The sequence below is a fragment of the Pongo pygmaeus genome, chromosome 6 (assembly GCF_028885625.2).
Source record: "Pongo pygmaeus isolate AG05252 chromosome 6, NHGRI_mPonPyg2-v2.0_pri, whole genome shotgun sequence".
In the NCBI taxonomy this organism is placed as follows: domain Eukaryota; kingdom Metazoa; phylum Chordata; class Mammalia; order Primates; family Hominidae; genus Pongo; species Pongo pygmaeus.
This window is the reverse complement of record NC_072379.2, coordinates 94,945,076-94,962,135: the sequence shown is the minus strand read 5'-3', so window position 1 is coordinate 94,962,135 and position 17,060 is coordinate 94,945,076. Positions and strand designations below refer to the sequence as shown.

The 17,060-nt window shown below is 36.7% G+C and overlaps 1 protein-coding gene across 1 annotated transcript in view; it reads right to left on the bottom strand.

Annotated features, from left to right (window-relative positions):
• PCLO (piccolo presynaptic cytomatrix protein) overlaps positions 1–14,310 on the bottom strand; it is a 403,634-nt gene extending 389,324 nt beyond the window's left edge. Inside the window, exons 1-2 of the mRNA XM_054495632.2 lie at positions 13,718–14,310; positions 6,217–7,801 (exon numbers count right to left, since the gene is read on the bottom strand). Of these exons, the coding sequence (XP_054351607.1) occupies positions 6,217–7,801; positions 13,718–13,965 (1,833 nt within the window). The 5' untranslated portion in view covers positions 13,966–14,310. The remainder of the gene's footprint in view (positions 1–6,216; positions 7,802–13,717) is intronic.
• Positions 14,311–17,060: the final 2,750 nt, after the last annotated feature.

The window sequence follows — 17,060 nt, the reverse complement described above, 5'->3', positions numbered from 1 at the left end:
TAACTCTATGCAATCTGGGAAAATTCTAGGTCCTTATTTTTTAGACCATTAACTGAGTTCCTTTTTTTTACCCTCAACCAGCCCATTGAACTTTGTGTATGTTAACTATACAGAAAATATCTTCTTACATATCTCTCAGGAATAGTAAGAATTTTCTTACATTCTTTGAAGAATGAATTTTTTCCTATGAGGTTGATTGTTATTTTTGTTATTGTTTCTGTCAGTTCATATATGTCATTCATGCTGTGTTATTGCTAAAATATCTAGTTAGGCTCTTAATCCACTCATAGGTAATCAACAGTTTTTTGTCTGTTTGTAGACAGTTCTGCTTCCCCATTTGTTCTCTACTTCGAATGAGAGAAAACAGGATGGCAGGGGGTCAGTATCCAAGTAAGGACAGTTTTACTCTGATGGTAATAGTTTAGGGGATTTGACTCATAGATGAGTAATGTTCTATTTGTTTTCTTTTTTGCAATACCCCATTGTGGGAGAGAAGCATCACCTCCACTTCTATTCTTCTTTTTGAAGGTCCTAGTTTTCTCATGGGAGCCCTTCCTCAGGCAGGTCACCCTTTCATTTGTGGATTAATCTCTGGCTTTAGCCTGAAGGGGTTCCTCCTATACCTTGTCTTCCCAGTGAAGATTAAGAAAGAGACCAATTGTCCTTTTGTTTCTACTGCAGTTCTGAAATTTATTCTTTCATTACTACCACATCCCACTACTGCTTTTTATATTTTTTGATTCCAAGTTAGGGCTTCTCTGAGGTCTCCTGAGTAGCCACTTGGACAGTGGTTTTCTCAGCTCTTTTTCCTTTCCATTTTCTTTCTACCTTCAAGGAATTCTTCAACATACCAACTTATGTTTTTGGAGCTCTTTCACATTTCTTGGAATGACTGTACTTTAAATCTTTTAAAAAGTGGGACTTGAAGATAGAGGAGATGAGCATTTGTGTGCTGAGTCCTCCTTTTTAAGAGGAACTGTGTGGCAGTTTTTGCTTAGAATTTAAGGTTAAAAAAAAGTATTTGTGCTAAAAACAGCAAGCAACTAAAAAGAGAACATCCTCTTTTCTAAAAGTTCTTCCAGTTACTTCACCATCAGGAATGTCTTACAGGCTTTCTCTCTCCACAGATTCCAGCCTCCTGACATTTGGCATAGCTCCGCTATTTTCTACCAGCTCTTCTGAACAACTAGAAAAATAAGATGCAATAGGATTATCCACCGAAAGGTCATGGCCAGTTAAGCCATTTAACCCAACTGAAGAATTTCAGTCATTATTTGTTTTGTTTTGTTTATTAAGTGAAGAAAGTTTATATGAAAGTTGATATATGCAAGTCAAGGAGTTTTTTGTTTGTTTGTTTTAGCTCATTAAAGGTGGCTATGGTTTTGTTAGACAAAATATCTGGCTTCTGCCAAAAGACTTATATATGTGTCATAATGACTAAAAAAAAAATGACAAGAAAACTTCACTTAAATCCATTTTAATCCCTAACATTTGGTTCATTTTCAACATTCTGAAAAGTGATGAGTCATTTTTCATTTATTATGAAATTTAATAAGAGTTGGGAAAATTACCAAACATTAGGGACAGGCCTTTAGATCTCTGTTCCTAAATATATCTTGAGTGAGGCTACATACCAAAAGAGATAAAGTAAATCAACAAACAATATACTTCTGCCTCCAATTAGAAAGCAAACGTTCAGGTTCTGTGTCAAAATGCAAGCCCAAAGAGAGGACAAATATTAGAGAGATTTATTCAATTAATGGGCCACAGGAAGAGATACTGCTATACATTCCTCTGGTCAAGGTCTAGGCATCAAAGGTCTAGGCTTGGAGCCAGTGGATTCTTAAGGTTTGTTTGGAACAGCATACACCTTGATAGCCTCCAGAGAAGGCAGTTAATTTAAAGGTGATCCTCTTCACATAGATGTTTGGGTTGCCTAAAGTGCTCATGCGTGGCAGGGTTGGGTCCAGGGGTGCTGATTCGTGAGTTTGGAACTAAGGGAGTAAACACGTCCCCTTCCCTAAAGCTTGTGGCTGAGTGTAGCTAATTATCTAGTCCTTCCTTCCTTCCTTCCTTCCTTCCTTCCTTCCTAGATCTGGTAGTCATTAGAGAGCCATGATGGTCACAAGCAAATATAGTCATAATTCTGATAGACTGGTAACAAAAAATGTTAGAGAAATTCTTCCTTTTTCAAGAAATGTTAAGTGTATCTATTTCACCCATACATTACGCAAGCAAAGAGTTACATGCATATAAACATCGAGCTGGAAAATAATAAATTCATGCAATTGTACCAAAGGATGTCCAGCTTCTGTCTCTATCTTGCATAGAAAAACTGTTTACTCAATCTGAACATTTGAGGGCAACTTGACCCAGAGTGTTACATCCTCTTTGGAAGATGCAGATTTACTTTTTCACGGATACATACAAAAGTTATGGTGTTTACACCACAACTGTGACAGAAGTGGCGGGTTGTCCCCAAAATTTCATCAAACCTTATCTCCTGTAACAGAAGCTTACAGCCTCTCTCTAGAGCTCTAACTTCTCAATTCTGACCTCCATAAAATTTAGGAGTTAGAGAAACTGGCCATTTGGTAGGCAGTATTAGAAAAGATGCCTTTCTAGAGTTCAGAATTGGAACTTTTGATTGCATTTTTTCTTATAGGAAAAAAAATCAATGAAAGTTAAAATGAAATGATATCACTAATACTATTGATCGCATGTCTTTAGATGGCTGCCTCAGCATCTAAGAATTTATGATACTGTTATCTATGTAAAAAAGAATGTACAATAAATTTAAAGGCCAAATTTGTTTCAAATATTAAGATCTTCTGTGTTGCCATATATTGCAACTTTAAAAGCACTTCATGTATCTAAAATACCTTCTCATACAAATTTTCAGTTAATCTTCCAGTGTGTCTGGCAGAGAGCATGTTATTATTATCATATGTCAAATGGTGCCATTGTAACAGAAAGTGTAAATGGTTTGTCCAAGTTTATTCAGTCAATAAGGAAATGCCTTCCTTTACATAGCTAGTGAGCCTCTCTGCCTGCCCTTATGTTCCTAGATTCTTCCATGCTCATTTATGTATGTTCAAATTCTTATTATCTTTCACATACTTCACCTTTCACGAAGAGGGCTCTAATATCCCCCACTAATTGTGATGGTTTCTTCCTTTGACCCTATAACACTTCATCTCTCTTCCTACCATAGGTAAACTGATTTGGAATCCGAATGATTGGCTTCTGTTTGGGAATATACTATCTGGGTGATCCTCACAACTAAACTAACTATAGTGACTACTTGAATGCCAGTTTCCTCATTGGTATAATAGAGATGAAACATATATGTCCACAAAATTATAGGAAGTTTAATTTTAATAAAACAAAGGACTCTGTGAACTGAGAAGCCCTATACAAACTTACTTTTTTTTTTTTCGAGACAGAGTCTTGCTTCGCTCTGTTGCCCAGGCTGGAATACAGTGGTGCAATCTTGGCTCACTGCAAGCTCCGCCTCCCCGGTTCAGGCCATTCTCCTGCTTCAGCCTCCCTAGTAGCTAGGACTACAAGCACCCGCCACCATGCCCAGCTAATTTTTTGTATTTTTAGTATTGACGGGGTTTCACTCTGTTAGCCAGGATGGTCTCAATCTCCTGACCTCGTGATCCGCCCGCCTCGGCCTCTCAAAGTACTGGGATTACAAGCATAAGCCACAGTGCCCAGCCCAAAGTTACTTTTTATAGAAATAAATATACAGATGTTCTTTTTATGTGCAACTTGTATTTCCCCTATGTATGGTTGAGAGAAGACTGCATATCTAACAAATATTTGATTCTCCGATAGCATTCAATAATGCTTTGTAATTAGGCATTTGATACAAATTAGTACAATGAACCATCAAATGTATATCATATTAATTGAGGTACCTTTCAAAAAGTAGAAAGCTCATCACTACCTGCTAAATGTGTAAGGCTAAACTCTGACTTCAACCTATCTCCAATCTCATTGCCCATTTCTTTTCCAGCACCCTAGCTAACCTACATTTATTCTTGACTCCCTAAAATACACTCTGTACTTTTGTAGCTCCAAGTTTGGGCCCAAATCATTACACCCTTTCATGTCCTATATCTATTGAAATAGTGCCCATCCTTATATGCCTAGCTCAAATGCCATTTTCCCCATGAAGTTTTCCTTAATCTCATCCCCTGGAAATGAGCACTTTCTACTCTGAAGTCCATGATATTTATTCATATCTCTCACAGCTCTTATAATCTGGTCACATATATTATATTCTCTTGTGCATGTATTGTCTTATCTCGTGATTTTTAATCGTTAAGATCAACATTCATGTTTTAGTTATCTTTATATCTCACCAAGCATATAACAGAATATCTTCCACATAGTAGGTATTCAAATAATAACTGTCTTTCTTATATTGGATGTAGAAATAACATATACAGCTTAAATTTCCAGCTGCGTATTTCTGCCTTGTAAATTGCCACAAAACCAAGACAAATCCAAACACTATAAAATGATCATCTATCATTTGAAGTCATTATTACTTCACATTCCTATAAGGAGAGTATAATATGGGGAAAAACATATTTTGCCAAGGCTTAAAAAGCTACATATATATATGTATATATAAAAATATATGTACATGTATATATATGTATATATAAACATATGTATATGTATATGTGTATATATATAAACTACTTATAATCTGATTTCTTCCATAAGTCAAATGCAGCATATTCTTATTAATTGTAGTTTTATAAGTAAATGTTTATTTATTTGAAAAGTTAAATTACTCAATATTACTTTTGTTTAAAAAAGTAAAAGTTACTTTAGAAAACAACCAAAAGTTGACACATTTTAAATTTGCATCATTTTTCATAAGTATCCACATTAACATAAATTACCAATGATCATCATTATTGATATTATCATGATAGATTTCATTTATAACAAAAGTATACAAGCTTCACATCTCAGGGATATTTAAATCACATAATCCTTCATTGTCTGCTGTCAGTTACATCCTGGGCTGTTTGCAGATGTAATGCACAGATAGCCCACTAACAGTTGTCCTCCAGACAGCCTAAATGATTTCTGTGACTTCTCATTAAGTAGAGGCTATTAGATCTCTTAAAAAAATGAATCCCTCATACTCTCTTAGAGCCTAAACCTCTTCTCTATTTATATGCTGATTACTACCTACTAAATGTGGAAAGCCAAAGTCTGACTCTAACCTATCTCCAAACCTCATTGCCCATTTCTTTTTACCATCTTCACTGTTTCATTTCTTAATGCCAGAGAATTTCTGAGTTTTTAAAAATGCTTTGTATCTTCTTGTCTCTTCCCCTAAAAAAAAAACTCTCAATCTCTACCTATTAAAATGCTACATTATTCCAGGCCTTTTCATGCCAAACTAATATTAATAAAGTCAGTTAACTTGCTGAGAACTACTCTTCTATCCTCAATCTGAGTAAACAAACTTGTACTCATCTATATCACAATTAACCTTTTTATAATTTGATGAGTCAGTTAGCTGTTACCCAGCTAACCCCTGGAAACATAAGGCTACCCAGATTCAAGCCTAGGAAATATAAACTGTCATCTGAGAAGTCACCCATACATTCTGAACCTGCTCTAACAACTTCTTCATTTTGTGAAATGATTTAATACTGTTATTAAGGACTCTCAACATACCCTCATTTGATATATCAGAATTACTAGCAGGGATAAGGGATGTGGAGGTTAAAAAACTATATTCAGTTTTAAGTTAAAATTGTATTCAGAATTTGAAAACATTGTCCACATTTTTTTCTAACACAAATATAAATACCATTTATGAGTACCAAAATTTTGATAGGTAGGAACACCAATGTAAAAGTCAAAGCAATATCATTGTATGCTAAATAACTGTGGGTCTTACATACAGAGTGAAATGAGTAGATGCTTAGCATCTTTCAATCAATTTATATTTGTCTTATATGTCAAATTTTCAGAAATTGTGGCAATGTTTGAGGCTTCTAGTCAGAGAAATGTTAAAAAAAAAAATTACAACTGGCAGAAAACAAAACGAAGGAAGGAGGGGAGAATCCAGAGAAAGACAATGCCATCATGTCATATATGTGTTTAGTTAAGCATCATTTGTGTAAGATGATGATATGGCTGAAGAGTATGGACTCAGTGAATAAATGCACTTACCTCCGTTAAATGAGGATTGGGATTAAAACCACAGAGGCTACAGACAGTGGTTTGACACTCAGTGCATGTGTTAAAATTGGCCTTTTCTGGAACATGCAACAGAAGTTCAGTGGTATTGCAAAGCGGACAGATGGTTTTAGGGAGGCCTTGTGAAGGAGGCTGTTTTGCAGATGGAGACATTGTTGGTGGCTGCAGAGGTTTTCCAGATCCTGTTTGGCTTACTGGTTTTGTAGATTGCTGAGCCGAGGGCTTTGCTGGGCTAGGCTGTTGAGCTGAGGGTTTTGCTGAGCCAGGCTGTTGAGATGGGGGTTTTGTTGAGCCAGGCTGTTGAGGTGGGGGCTTTGCTGGGCCAGGCTGTTGAGGTGGGGGCTTTGCTGAGCCAGGCTGTTGAGGTGGGGGCTTTGCTGGGCCAGGCAGTTGTGAAAGAGGCTTTGTTGGGCCAGTCTGCTGGGCAGAAGTCTTTCCAGGTCCTGCCTGCTGAGCTGGAATCTTTCCTGGCCCAGGCTGCTGAACTGGAGTCTTTGCAGGCCCAGGTGCCTTAGCTGGAGACTGTGGCCCAGGTTGTTGAGCTAGGGGTTTTGGTGTCCCCACCTGCTGGGTTGGAGGCTTTGCTTGCCCTGGCTGTTGAGCTGCAGTCTTTCCAACTCCAGGTGGCTGAGCTACGGCCTTTGGCCCAGGTTGCTCCAATGAAGGCTTCTCTGACCCAGTCGGCTGAGCTGGAGGCTTAGCAGGACCAACAGGCTGAGCTGGAGGCTTTGTTGTCCCTGGTGGCTGGACTGGGGGTTTCACTGTCCCTGGTTGTTGAGCCAGTGGCTTTGTTAGCCCTGAGGGCTGAGCTGGGGGCTTTGCAGGCCCAGGCTGTGATTTTTCATGTCCAGGCTGCTGTGCTGGAGGTTTTCCAGGAGTTGGTTGCTGAATAGGTGGTTTGGATGGGCTTTGCAGTGAGGGTTTAACTGATTCTCCCCTTACTATGTCTGCCTGTTTAGTCTGAGGCCTGGATGCATCTCGTTGAAGTGGCAATTTTGCATGGTCTGTCTGAGAAGTCTGGGCAGGACCCTGAATTGGCTTTCCTGTACCTGGAGGTTGTGATTTAATTTTTTCTGGTTGTTGAGAAGATACTGATTTGGGAGGGCCATCCTGCTGAAGTGGATCCCTACCAGGTCCTTGCTGCTTAGGAACCGGCTTGGGTGGCTGTTGTTGTGAAGGAGGTTTTGTGATTCCCTCAGGTTTTCCTTGCTCCTTCTGAACCACTTTTTGTTTCTTGGTGGTTTCTTCCTGGGATGCCTCAGAGTCTGATATCAAATCAAAAGGGTTGAATTTATTTACAACAGAGGAGACAGCATTTAAAGGATTAACCTCTGAGAGGAAACCAGGCATCATACTAGACTTGTGCTCTTCTTTAAAATCAGTTCTGGACTTTGATTCTTTCAAGCTAATAGTGGAAGGACTCCTCCCAGGCAATTTCTGCTCTGACCTGAAAGTGTCTGTAGTTCTACTTTTACTGAGACCAGGTTGAGCTGGACGCCCAGGGTCGGGGGGTCTTCCTGATTGCTTTGGAGGATGACTACTATCCAACTCTTGTTTCCTAGAAGAAAAAAAAAAAAAAAAGAAGTGAAAATAATGGAAATTATTTCAAATCAAAGTAATACGAAAAACCTATTGCTTATATCTTCAAAATTATGAATGTATAAATATAACTAGAACCCATTTTTGTAGCATCCTTTAAGTGATCATAAAACTTTTAATGCTTTTTTTTCTTTCTTTAAATGGGTAGAGATTTTCAATAAGGAAGTGAAGAAAAAAAAACTTGCTCTTATGAGTGATAAAAATTAAAATATATAATTAGAAAATACTTATAATAAAAGTAATTTACCTTTGCACTTAATAGAATCTGGCCTTAAAATTTAACTAAATATAGGTTTAAATTAAAACCTCAATAAATCAATACAAAGTCATATTATAAGGCATACATGTTCACAGAGTGTATTTTTTTCTTTTTATCAAAAGTTATGGTCTTTTGATATAAAAAAGTCTTCCAAATGCAAGCAGCATTGAGAATTAAAAATATTCATTTTTAAATGTAGGAGTCTGCTGAGACTTTTTAAAAATTTCATTTTGAGAATTTACATGAACTAAATAGGGAATACAATGTGAAATAAGGGGAGTTTCTGATAATGGAATTTACATGATGCTTTCCCAGGAATGCTAAAAAGTTTGTAATCTATTTAATTTTACTTGGGCTTCTAGTGATCCAGGTCACTGATCAGGAGAGACTGGGACACAGATGTGGGCACCTAAAATCATGACAGTCCCAGAGAGTGACTGGGGATTATCCCCATGCCTCCATCTAGAAAGGCACTATTCATCAAATATTGTCCTTATGAAACCTTACGGAATGAGAATTTCTACACTCACTATTTAGACATTCTTGAGGAACAACCCCATCTTTATTATTGAAGATCAGTGTTATCTTTTTAAAAAAATAACTAATTATTAACCCGAAATTTTTATGGGAAGTATAATAGATGCTTAAATCATCTTGAGATATATCTTGGTATCCATATATCTATCTTACTCAGTGTTTGCTACACTATCTTTTAATGCCATTGATTGATTATTAGTAATCTAATTTATTATTGACATTGAGATTAAATGTAGCAAGTAGTTAATTTTCAAGATATATCTTAATTCATAGATAAATATATAAGACGTATTTTTTAAAACAGCCTTGGAAACATGATACATTTTAAATGACTATGATTAAATACTAAAATAGGAGTTTCTTATTTTTTATATATCATCTATTGTTTTAGCCAAGTCATATTAAATACAGAAACTTTTAAAATAATTCATACTTTATTGATAAAGTTGCAGCTAAAAGAATATTTTGAATTAGAATTATGGAGAAAATCAGATTATAAGTATTTTGTTTGATATATGAGATTTTTAAATTTTGAAAAATGTTTCTTTTTAATTAAAGGAAACAAGAATAAAGAAAGTAACTTAGTAGCACCTAAAATACAATATGAGAATAAAGATTTATAGGTTCTAATTGGGTTTATCAAAATTTACCTGCTAATGAGACAGACTACAAATATTTTATTTCATATTCAATACTTCTTATGAATTAACTTTTTCCAAATTTCCTGACATAGAAATTTGAGTACAGGTCAGGATGTAAGGGATAACAGAAAGAAGCAAAGAAGCATTACTTCTAGGTAGCAAACACTTAGAAGAAAACAAAATAATCTATAAATGGCAATGTATGCATAAAGTGATTTTCTGGTAAAAGACAAATAAGTAGATTCTGAATTTTTGCAATTTCCTCCAAGGAAAAGTTTACAAAAATATATATATTCTACCATGTCTCTGAAGTCTTTACTTAAACAGAACTAAAAGTGTTACCCTAGTTAATTCCAATAGTTCCAAGCTAGCTCTTAAAATGGACTGCTACATATTTCCATTTGGAGAAAATCATTCTGAACATTTCTTTATAGTACACTATTCAGACCTTGACATTATTCTATAAATCTTCTATATTTACTTAATATATTGTACCATTCCCTTGAACAGCACATGCTTAGGGCTGATTACAGGTATGGCAATCCTATGAGTATTAGGCATTTTATTTAAATAACTTCCCTGTACAGAGTCCTATAAATCTAACTTTAAACAGAGTACCAAAAAAAACTACCTTAATTATAGTAAATTTTTCTCTCTTGAAAATACTACTAAACTTATTTTAATCATTGTTTTAATATTTCACTTAATCCATCATATTTACAAAACAACAAAAAAAACTTCATGAATGTCAAATATTTGTGATAATCAGAAACAGCAGAATTGAAAGCAAGCTGCTTGCACCAGGAATTATAATTGCATGTACTTCCTACAAATATAAGTTGTACTTTACTATAGAATCCCCATTAGAAAATAGGCATATAACCCTAAAGACTGTCTTATAATTTAAATTTCGTTTTAGTTGATATAACTATGTAAATAAAAGTAAAACACAGAGATCTTTGAGTGGGAAATGGAAAGAAAATCAGGAGAAAAAATTGTCAATACCAAACAAAAATGTAAAGGTGCTGTTGTCTTTTGGTGAAATTTTGTTAGGCATAACAGTTTTACTGTTAAAAAGAAAAGTGATTAAAATGCAATCTCTGCCTTGTATACTAGACTGTGAACTCCTAGAGAGAGAGAGGATATATTTCACTTATCTTTGCATCATTAGAACCAAGCCTGGCAACTAGTAGCTGATCATTAATATTTGATGAATTAATGAATAAGTGGATAATTAACAATGAGTGAACCAAGGAATAAATATATCATGTATTCATTTTACTTTAATGTTTCTTGAATTGCTTTCACTTAAAATTCTTCTACAGGCCTTCTGAGATATAAATGGATAAATTCCATATTCTTTTTAGAACCTGGATTTGGCCTGTACCTTTAGGAAGAAGCCCAGTAGGGGAGGCTGAAAGTAGTAAAGAAAATAATCAGTTCAGTCAGAATTCTTATTAAATACTCTACTAATTAGAGAAATTTTTTCAATAAAGCCCTTCTCATATGATATATCTGTAACTGTAAATAGAATGAGTAGAAAAAGTAATGAAATTGCACTTCTCTGGGTCTACAATGAATAAAAAATCCATGAATATTTCATTTGTAACCTGTCTTCTACTGCTAGCTTGTAACTACCTATATTTAGTACTACACCTCCCTTTTCATTTTACTATTGTCATTCTTAGATTAGAATTTTTCTTTCAAATGTTAGCAGAAAACAAAATATTTCCCCTAAGATGAGGAAAACATACATGCAAATGTAGGAATGTAAAAGCATCTGAGATAATAAAATCTTTTATAAATGGAACACAACAAGCAATGACACTTGACAGTGCTGAGTCACATAAAATTTTATAATATTAGAAATATAAGCAACTTTGGGACTATCTGTTAATTTTTATATATTATATAAATAAATGAATATCTATGCATTTATGCTCTAAGTCCCAGGATATAGGGACTAAGAGAAGCTAAGTGACTAATTCAAGGTCATAAAACTAGTTAGTCACAGAAATCTGGTATCCTCACTCCTGGTTTGTGGGCAGAGGAGGTGGTTTACACTCCATTGAACTGATTTTTCCACATGTAAAAGAAAACTGCCACATCAAAATAACCCAAAAACAATGTACAATTCAACAATTTGTCTGTAGCCATCAGTGACAGTGTCACCCATTGCTGATACTGATATTACCACTCTTTATATTTGTAGGGTTCCTGTAAATTACAACTCAAACAAAAACATTCATGTCAACTTTTAACTGATCCTCAATGGACTCTCTAAGCAGGTAAGATAGCTATTATTAGCCTTATTTAAAGGCAGGGAACATGAGACACATTGATTGAGAAGTATTTGTAATTTGCTATGAATTAGTTAAAATCAATAGGATAAAAACCCATGCTCTCAATCTTTATTTTTAAAATTCTATGTTCAATTCACACCACTTAAATGCTTAAAACTTCAAATCATTTGTGTATGCCTTCCTATATTAATTAAATTTACATAACTCTATAACTTTAAAAGTCTAAGTGATAAGCCACATGTTTCTTTGGTAATCATATGTAGGGAAAATAACTTTAAAAAAGTTATGTACCTTTTATAGAAATCTTTCAGTAAAATATAAGAGTAAGTTGCAAAGGTCAGAAAATTATTGTTTATTTTTTAGTATTTGGATGAAGTTTTCACCAATACTGTTTGGGCCACACACTATTGGTAAGATTTCCACCATAATAAAATTATCAATAGAGAGCTTTAAAAGTATACTATCTGATACAAATACTGCATGAAGCAACAGTGTTATAGGTGGAAATAATGTTTCTCAGCCACCCTCTAAACAGAAGAAAAGTTAGAAATCTAGAAATAAAAGATCTCACTGTAACTGGTATTGGTAACCAGCATGATAGACCTGTTGCTTGTGCCTCTTAGGAAAAAATATAAAAGATCTGGCATACAGTTCTAAAAGGCTAATAAAAGTATCATACCTTGTTATTATCCTGTGAAAGTCTAGTGAATGAACACTAAATTTTTTTTCTAGTCAAGTTTTCATCAAGTAGAGGAAAACAGTACATATCATAAACTGGATAAGAGAACAAGAAAGTTTTTCCAAATAGCCCCATAGAGTACTAGTTTAAAAACACAAAAACATATTTAACATAAAGTGGCTAGTTTTCACTAGTACTAGTGGTTTCAAGATAAACAGACTTTTTACCTTGTAGGTTTTAAGCATTTAAGATTTTATGTGAAAATATTGTCACTATCCATAAAACATTTTACATTTCTCCTATAATTATCTGGCAAAATTATGCTTACGTGATAGTGACTAAGTTAATTTTTTTTTCTTTTATAAAGTGGAGGATAAGGATCTACACCTATATATCCAGTTCTTTCGTGCTTACAATATCTCAAATGAAAATTGTAGGTTTGCCTTCAGTTGTCATAAAAGAGGAATTGTTTCAGGACCACGGACAGAAAACTGTTCTCTACTAGAGGGTGCGAAGTTAAAGGGTTTGTTTACAATAAGAAAGGCAAAGCAGGCACAATGATTATACCCTCTTAGTACTCTAATTAGAAAACAACTAATCTATTGGGATGAAGGAAAATGGAGAGTTACAGGCGGAAATGAATATATTCATATTACTGATTAGCTCTTATACTTGCCTATGCAAGTTGCCATTTATTTGCTTTGTTTTTAAAAGTATGTATTGAAAATTATTTTCTAATGTAATAAAATTCACATGTTCTTCCCTAAACTGAAGGCCACTTTTGCATAAAACAGAGCAGTGGCTTAAAAATAGCATATGCTAATTTAGAAATATATGTACAGCACCTGCTCTGCTGTGACCAAACCATCTGTTTAATGCCACACATATTTTAGGGTTCCTCAATGAATATAAAAGGTATATTCATTCTATTCCTTCTACCTAAACAGCTTCTGCTCTCCTCTGGGGGTGGGGTGGCAAGAGAGGACAAATCACCTACAAGGGGATTAAAGTTACAGAAATATTTAGACATCATTCACAGAGAAAAAGACCCCGCAATGGCCAAGAGGTTTAAACAGAGACAGGTAAACACCCAGCTCTATCCATTTCCTAACACGTCCGTGTTGTATTAATGGAAGACTTCCAGATTAGTAAAACACTGGAGGGCGTCTCTGCACGCCATCCTAGAGGGGAAGGGCTCCAAAAGGCCAAAAATCACAACCTAAAATCACAGTTCCAAGAATGTAACCCTTGACTATCCCACCAGAAACTCTACAATGCATCATTTTTATTCCGCCCATCAGAAGGCTTAGGATCTCTCTATGGCCACCCCACTGGGGAGAATAAAATGAACGGAGGCGACATATATGTACCGCCGTGCTGGCACATACGGGCTGGCACATATGTGCACGGGAAGCTGTACATATATGCCCGGACATATACATCATGCTGTGCATGCCTGTGCATGGAAGGCGACTCCGCAGCGGCCGGGGGGACGCTTCCCTTGGGCAGCCCCTGCGCCCTTGACATGACAGCGGCGATCTGTCTCCTCTCCTCTTCGCTCAGCTGGCTCAAATCCGCCTCCATGCCGGCCGGGATCGCGGTGTGCGAGGGGCTCCCCGCCCCGCTAGCTCCTCCTCCAGCCGCTGCGGCCGCCGCCAGCCCTTCGGGGAGCCCTTCCCCTTCCAAGCTCGCCTCGTTGCCCATGGCTCAGGGAGACTCGGGGCCGCCGCGCTCCCTCCTCGCGCCGCGTCCCAGTCGAGAAGCCCACGGCCAGGGGAGCAGTCAGAGCCGGGGTCCGCCTCGGGGCGTGCAGGCAGCCGAGTCCCTGGACTCCGGACCAGGCACTGCCGCCCGGAACGCCAGGCAGGGGTTAGTCCCGCTCGCAGGTAACGCCCGCTGCCGGTGCCTCCTCCATGTTGGACAGCGCCAGGCAACCTTTGCAGAAGACGCCTCCCGGACGCCGCCTCGGCGCCCCGAGCCGGGGAGAAGCAGATCTGAGCGGTGCCACCCGGGCGCCGTCCGCCCCTCCCACCGCGCACCGCCTCCTCGCCCGCGCCCTCTCAGTGCGCAGGCGCCTCTCGGAACAGGTGATGCCCGCGGCCCACGCCCACCCCATCCTGCGTCGGTCCGGATCCTTCCTCGCTCTCAGCACCGATTTAAAGGAGCCCAGTGAACGCTCGGCTAAAAACAGGGAAGAAACAAGCGACGTTTCTTTCAGGCATATTTCAGGATGCCTCAACTTGAGTTTTAGATTACTAAACTCCTAGATTTAAAGGGGGCGGGAGGGGCAGGAGAGGAAATGTCTGTTTTCAGCTTTGGCTCCTGGGATTTGTAGTTTCATTTATTTTCTTTAAAAGAAGGTTTTAAAACATTCTAGGAAAGGGTTCAAGTAACTGAAGATTAGCAGGAGAAACCCTGATACCTTTAGGCACATTTCCCAAGGGAGCTAAGAATGTCTCTTTTCATTTAGAACTTTCACAGAACAATTCGATTGTTAATTAGATTATTTAAAATGATACAATATTAGTAAGCAGCTAAGGTTTTGAGTGCTTATAACTAGTTCCCTAAAGGGAGGGACTACACAATAATAAAGGATTATGGGAAGTTGTGGACGTGGGGTTCTGCAGTAATATCGAGATTGTGAAAAGTTAAAATGTTTTAGTATGAAATTTTGAAAACATGATTTTATTCCCCCGCCCCTTTTTTAACAAATATGGACAGAAGAACCTCACACAGTTCATTTAATGTGTGACTGTTAAGTTACAGTCACACAATTGGTTAGCAGCACGTTATCATCATAACCACTTTTTCAGACCTACTTTCGACTGTCACTCCTACACTTTTCTTGCTGTTACATTTCTTAGACGGGACTGTTCAGCACTGAATCTGCAGCCTCAATGTTGTTACCTACCTTTCCTCAGAATGTGAACTTAATGTCTCAGCTGTTGAGGTTAGGTAACAATAGAGAATGAATAAATAAATCAAACAGAAATGAATAAGTTGCTCAGAAAGTAAGTCCAGGTTTTTGCAATAATCATTACATAGTTCGATCTTCTACCTTCCAAAGTAAATTTGTAGTTTTACAGTATAAAAGCACCAATAATTACAACTGATTTTTAAAAAATGACAAAAATAATGCAGTCTCTTATGAGGGAACCAAATGCTAACATCTTTTGTAACAAATGCCGAAAAAAATGACATAGTGTGTATTAATACCCCTAACTGCTTTTGTGTGTGATGTAATGAGTAATAAAACTCAAGCTATTCTCATCCTTTGTATGTTTAAAAGTCCATGCATTTTCGTGTATGTATGAATGTATATACTTGTATAACTATAGACAATATGGCTTATAATTTTTATATAGGTGCATATGAAGGTCTTTAATTAATATTCCTTCCTAATAGAAGGTGAGAGAGGATTGTGTTCATTCAGTGGAGCAAGAACCTGCAGTGGCTTAAGGTCCAACGCTTCATTTTTTGTTAAGGCTGAGTTGCTTCTGAATTGCTGCTCTCAGCCATTTTTGTTAGCTCTACTTTAAAGTGGGATTTACAGCTAGAGGGGAAGAAATTCAAGTAAGGTTACAACTGATTATAAACTGGCTTCTCAATTTTGAGAGAAAAATCATGAGAAGTATTTTAGTGAAAAGTTTGATAAATTTAATTTTGAATTCTTAATATCTGAAACATCAATTTTTTTCCTTTATACTTAGTCCAAAGTGTATCTGTAATTTAAATAAAAGAAAAACTCGTATTTAGAATTGTTCCTATAGACATATAATGTATAAAATATTAAGTAATAAAATTAGTTTTGTCACTTTACAATACTTGTAAATCGAAAAATATTAATGTCATGAAGTTATAACTTAGATGATCAGCGTTATTTATTCAACCATTTTATAAATGGACTTTAGAATTTAGAACCCACTCTTTGGAGAAAGGGTACACGTGTGCATGTCTTATACTTCAGGTTTTTTCTGTTGACGATGTCTGGTTTTAAATCCTAGCTCTGCATTCTTATAGCTATTTGGATTGGTAAGTCATTGACTTTTCAGATGTTGAGGTTCCTCAACTGTAAGAACAGAGAAAATAATACTACTAACATTACTACCTCTCAGGTTTGTTGTGACAATTAAATTAGAAAAAGATGTGAATGCACTTGTAAACTAGAAATATATTATCAGAATGTGGTATATGGTTACCAGGCTAGCCTGGGAAATTACTGAGTCTTCCATGCTCTGAAGAAGCCAAGGAGGTGGGACACATGGAGAGAGGATCCTAGCTGCCTCGGCTTCATCCATCTCAGCTGAGGCTTTAGTGAGACCACACCCCCCCCCCCCCGCCCCCGACCCTTAGCACAACCTACCCCAGCTGAGCTACCTACTGGCTACAATCACATCAATGAACCCAGTGAGACCAGCAGAAGAACTGCACAATCAACTGAAAGAATCAGATAATTAATAATAATAATGATAATAATAAGATGCTTTTTTAAGTCAATAAGATTTTTTGGGGGGGCTAGTTAAGCTATATAACTGATATTCCAGGTTTTGCACATTATGATTATGCATAAGCCTTCAAAGTTTCCCTTCACTCTTTTAGTGACTTTTCTCACTTACTGTCCAGCTGCACTTGAGTTGTTTGTTCAAAATTTCCAAATACCACCCTTCTAACCTATAAAGTGGAAAAGAACACAATTATCTTGAATACTTATATGCGTGTTTCATGAAAGGCTCAAACAAGAAAGTATATATGAAGATGACCTTTAAACGATGTAGCATTACCCAGACGTAAAGTTATGT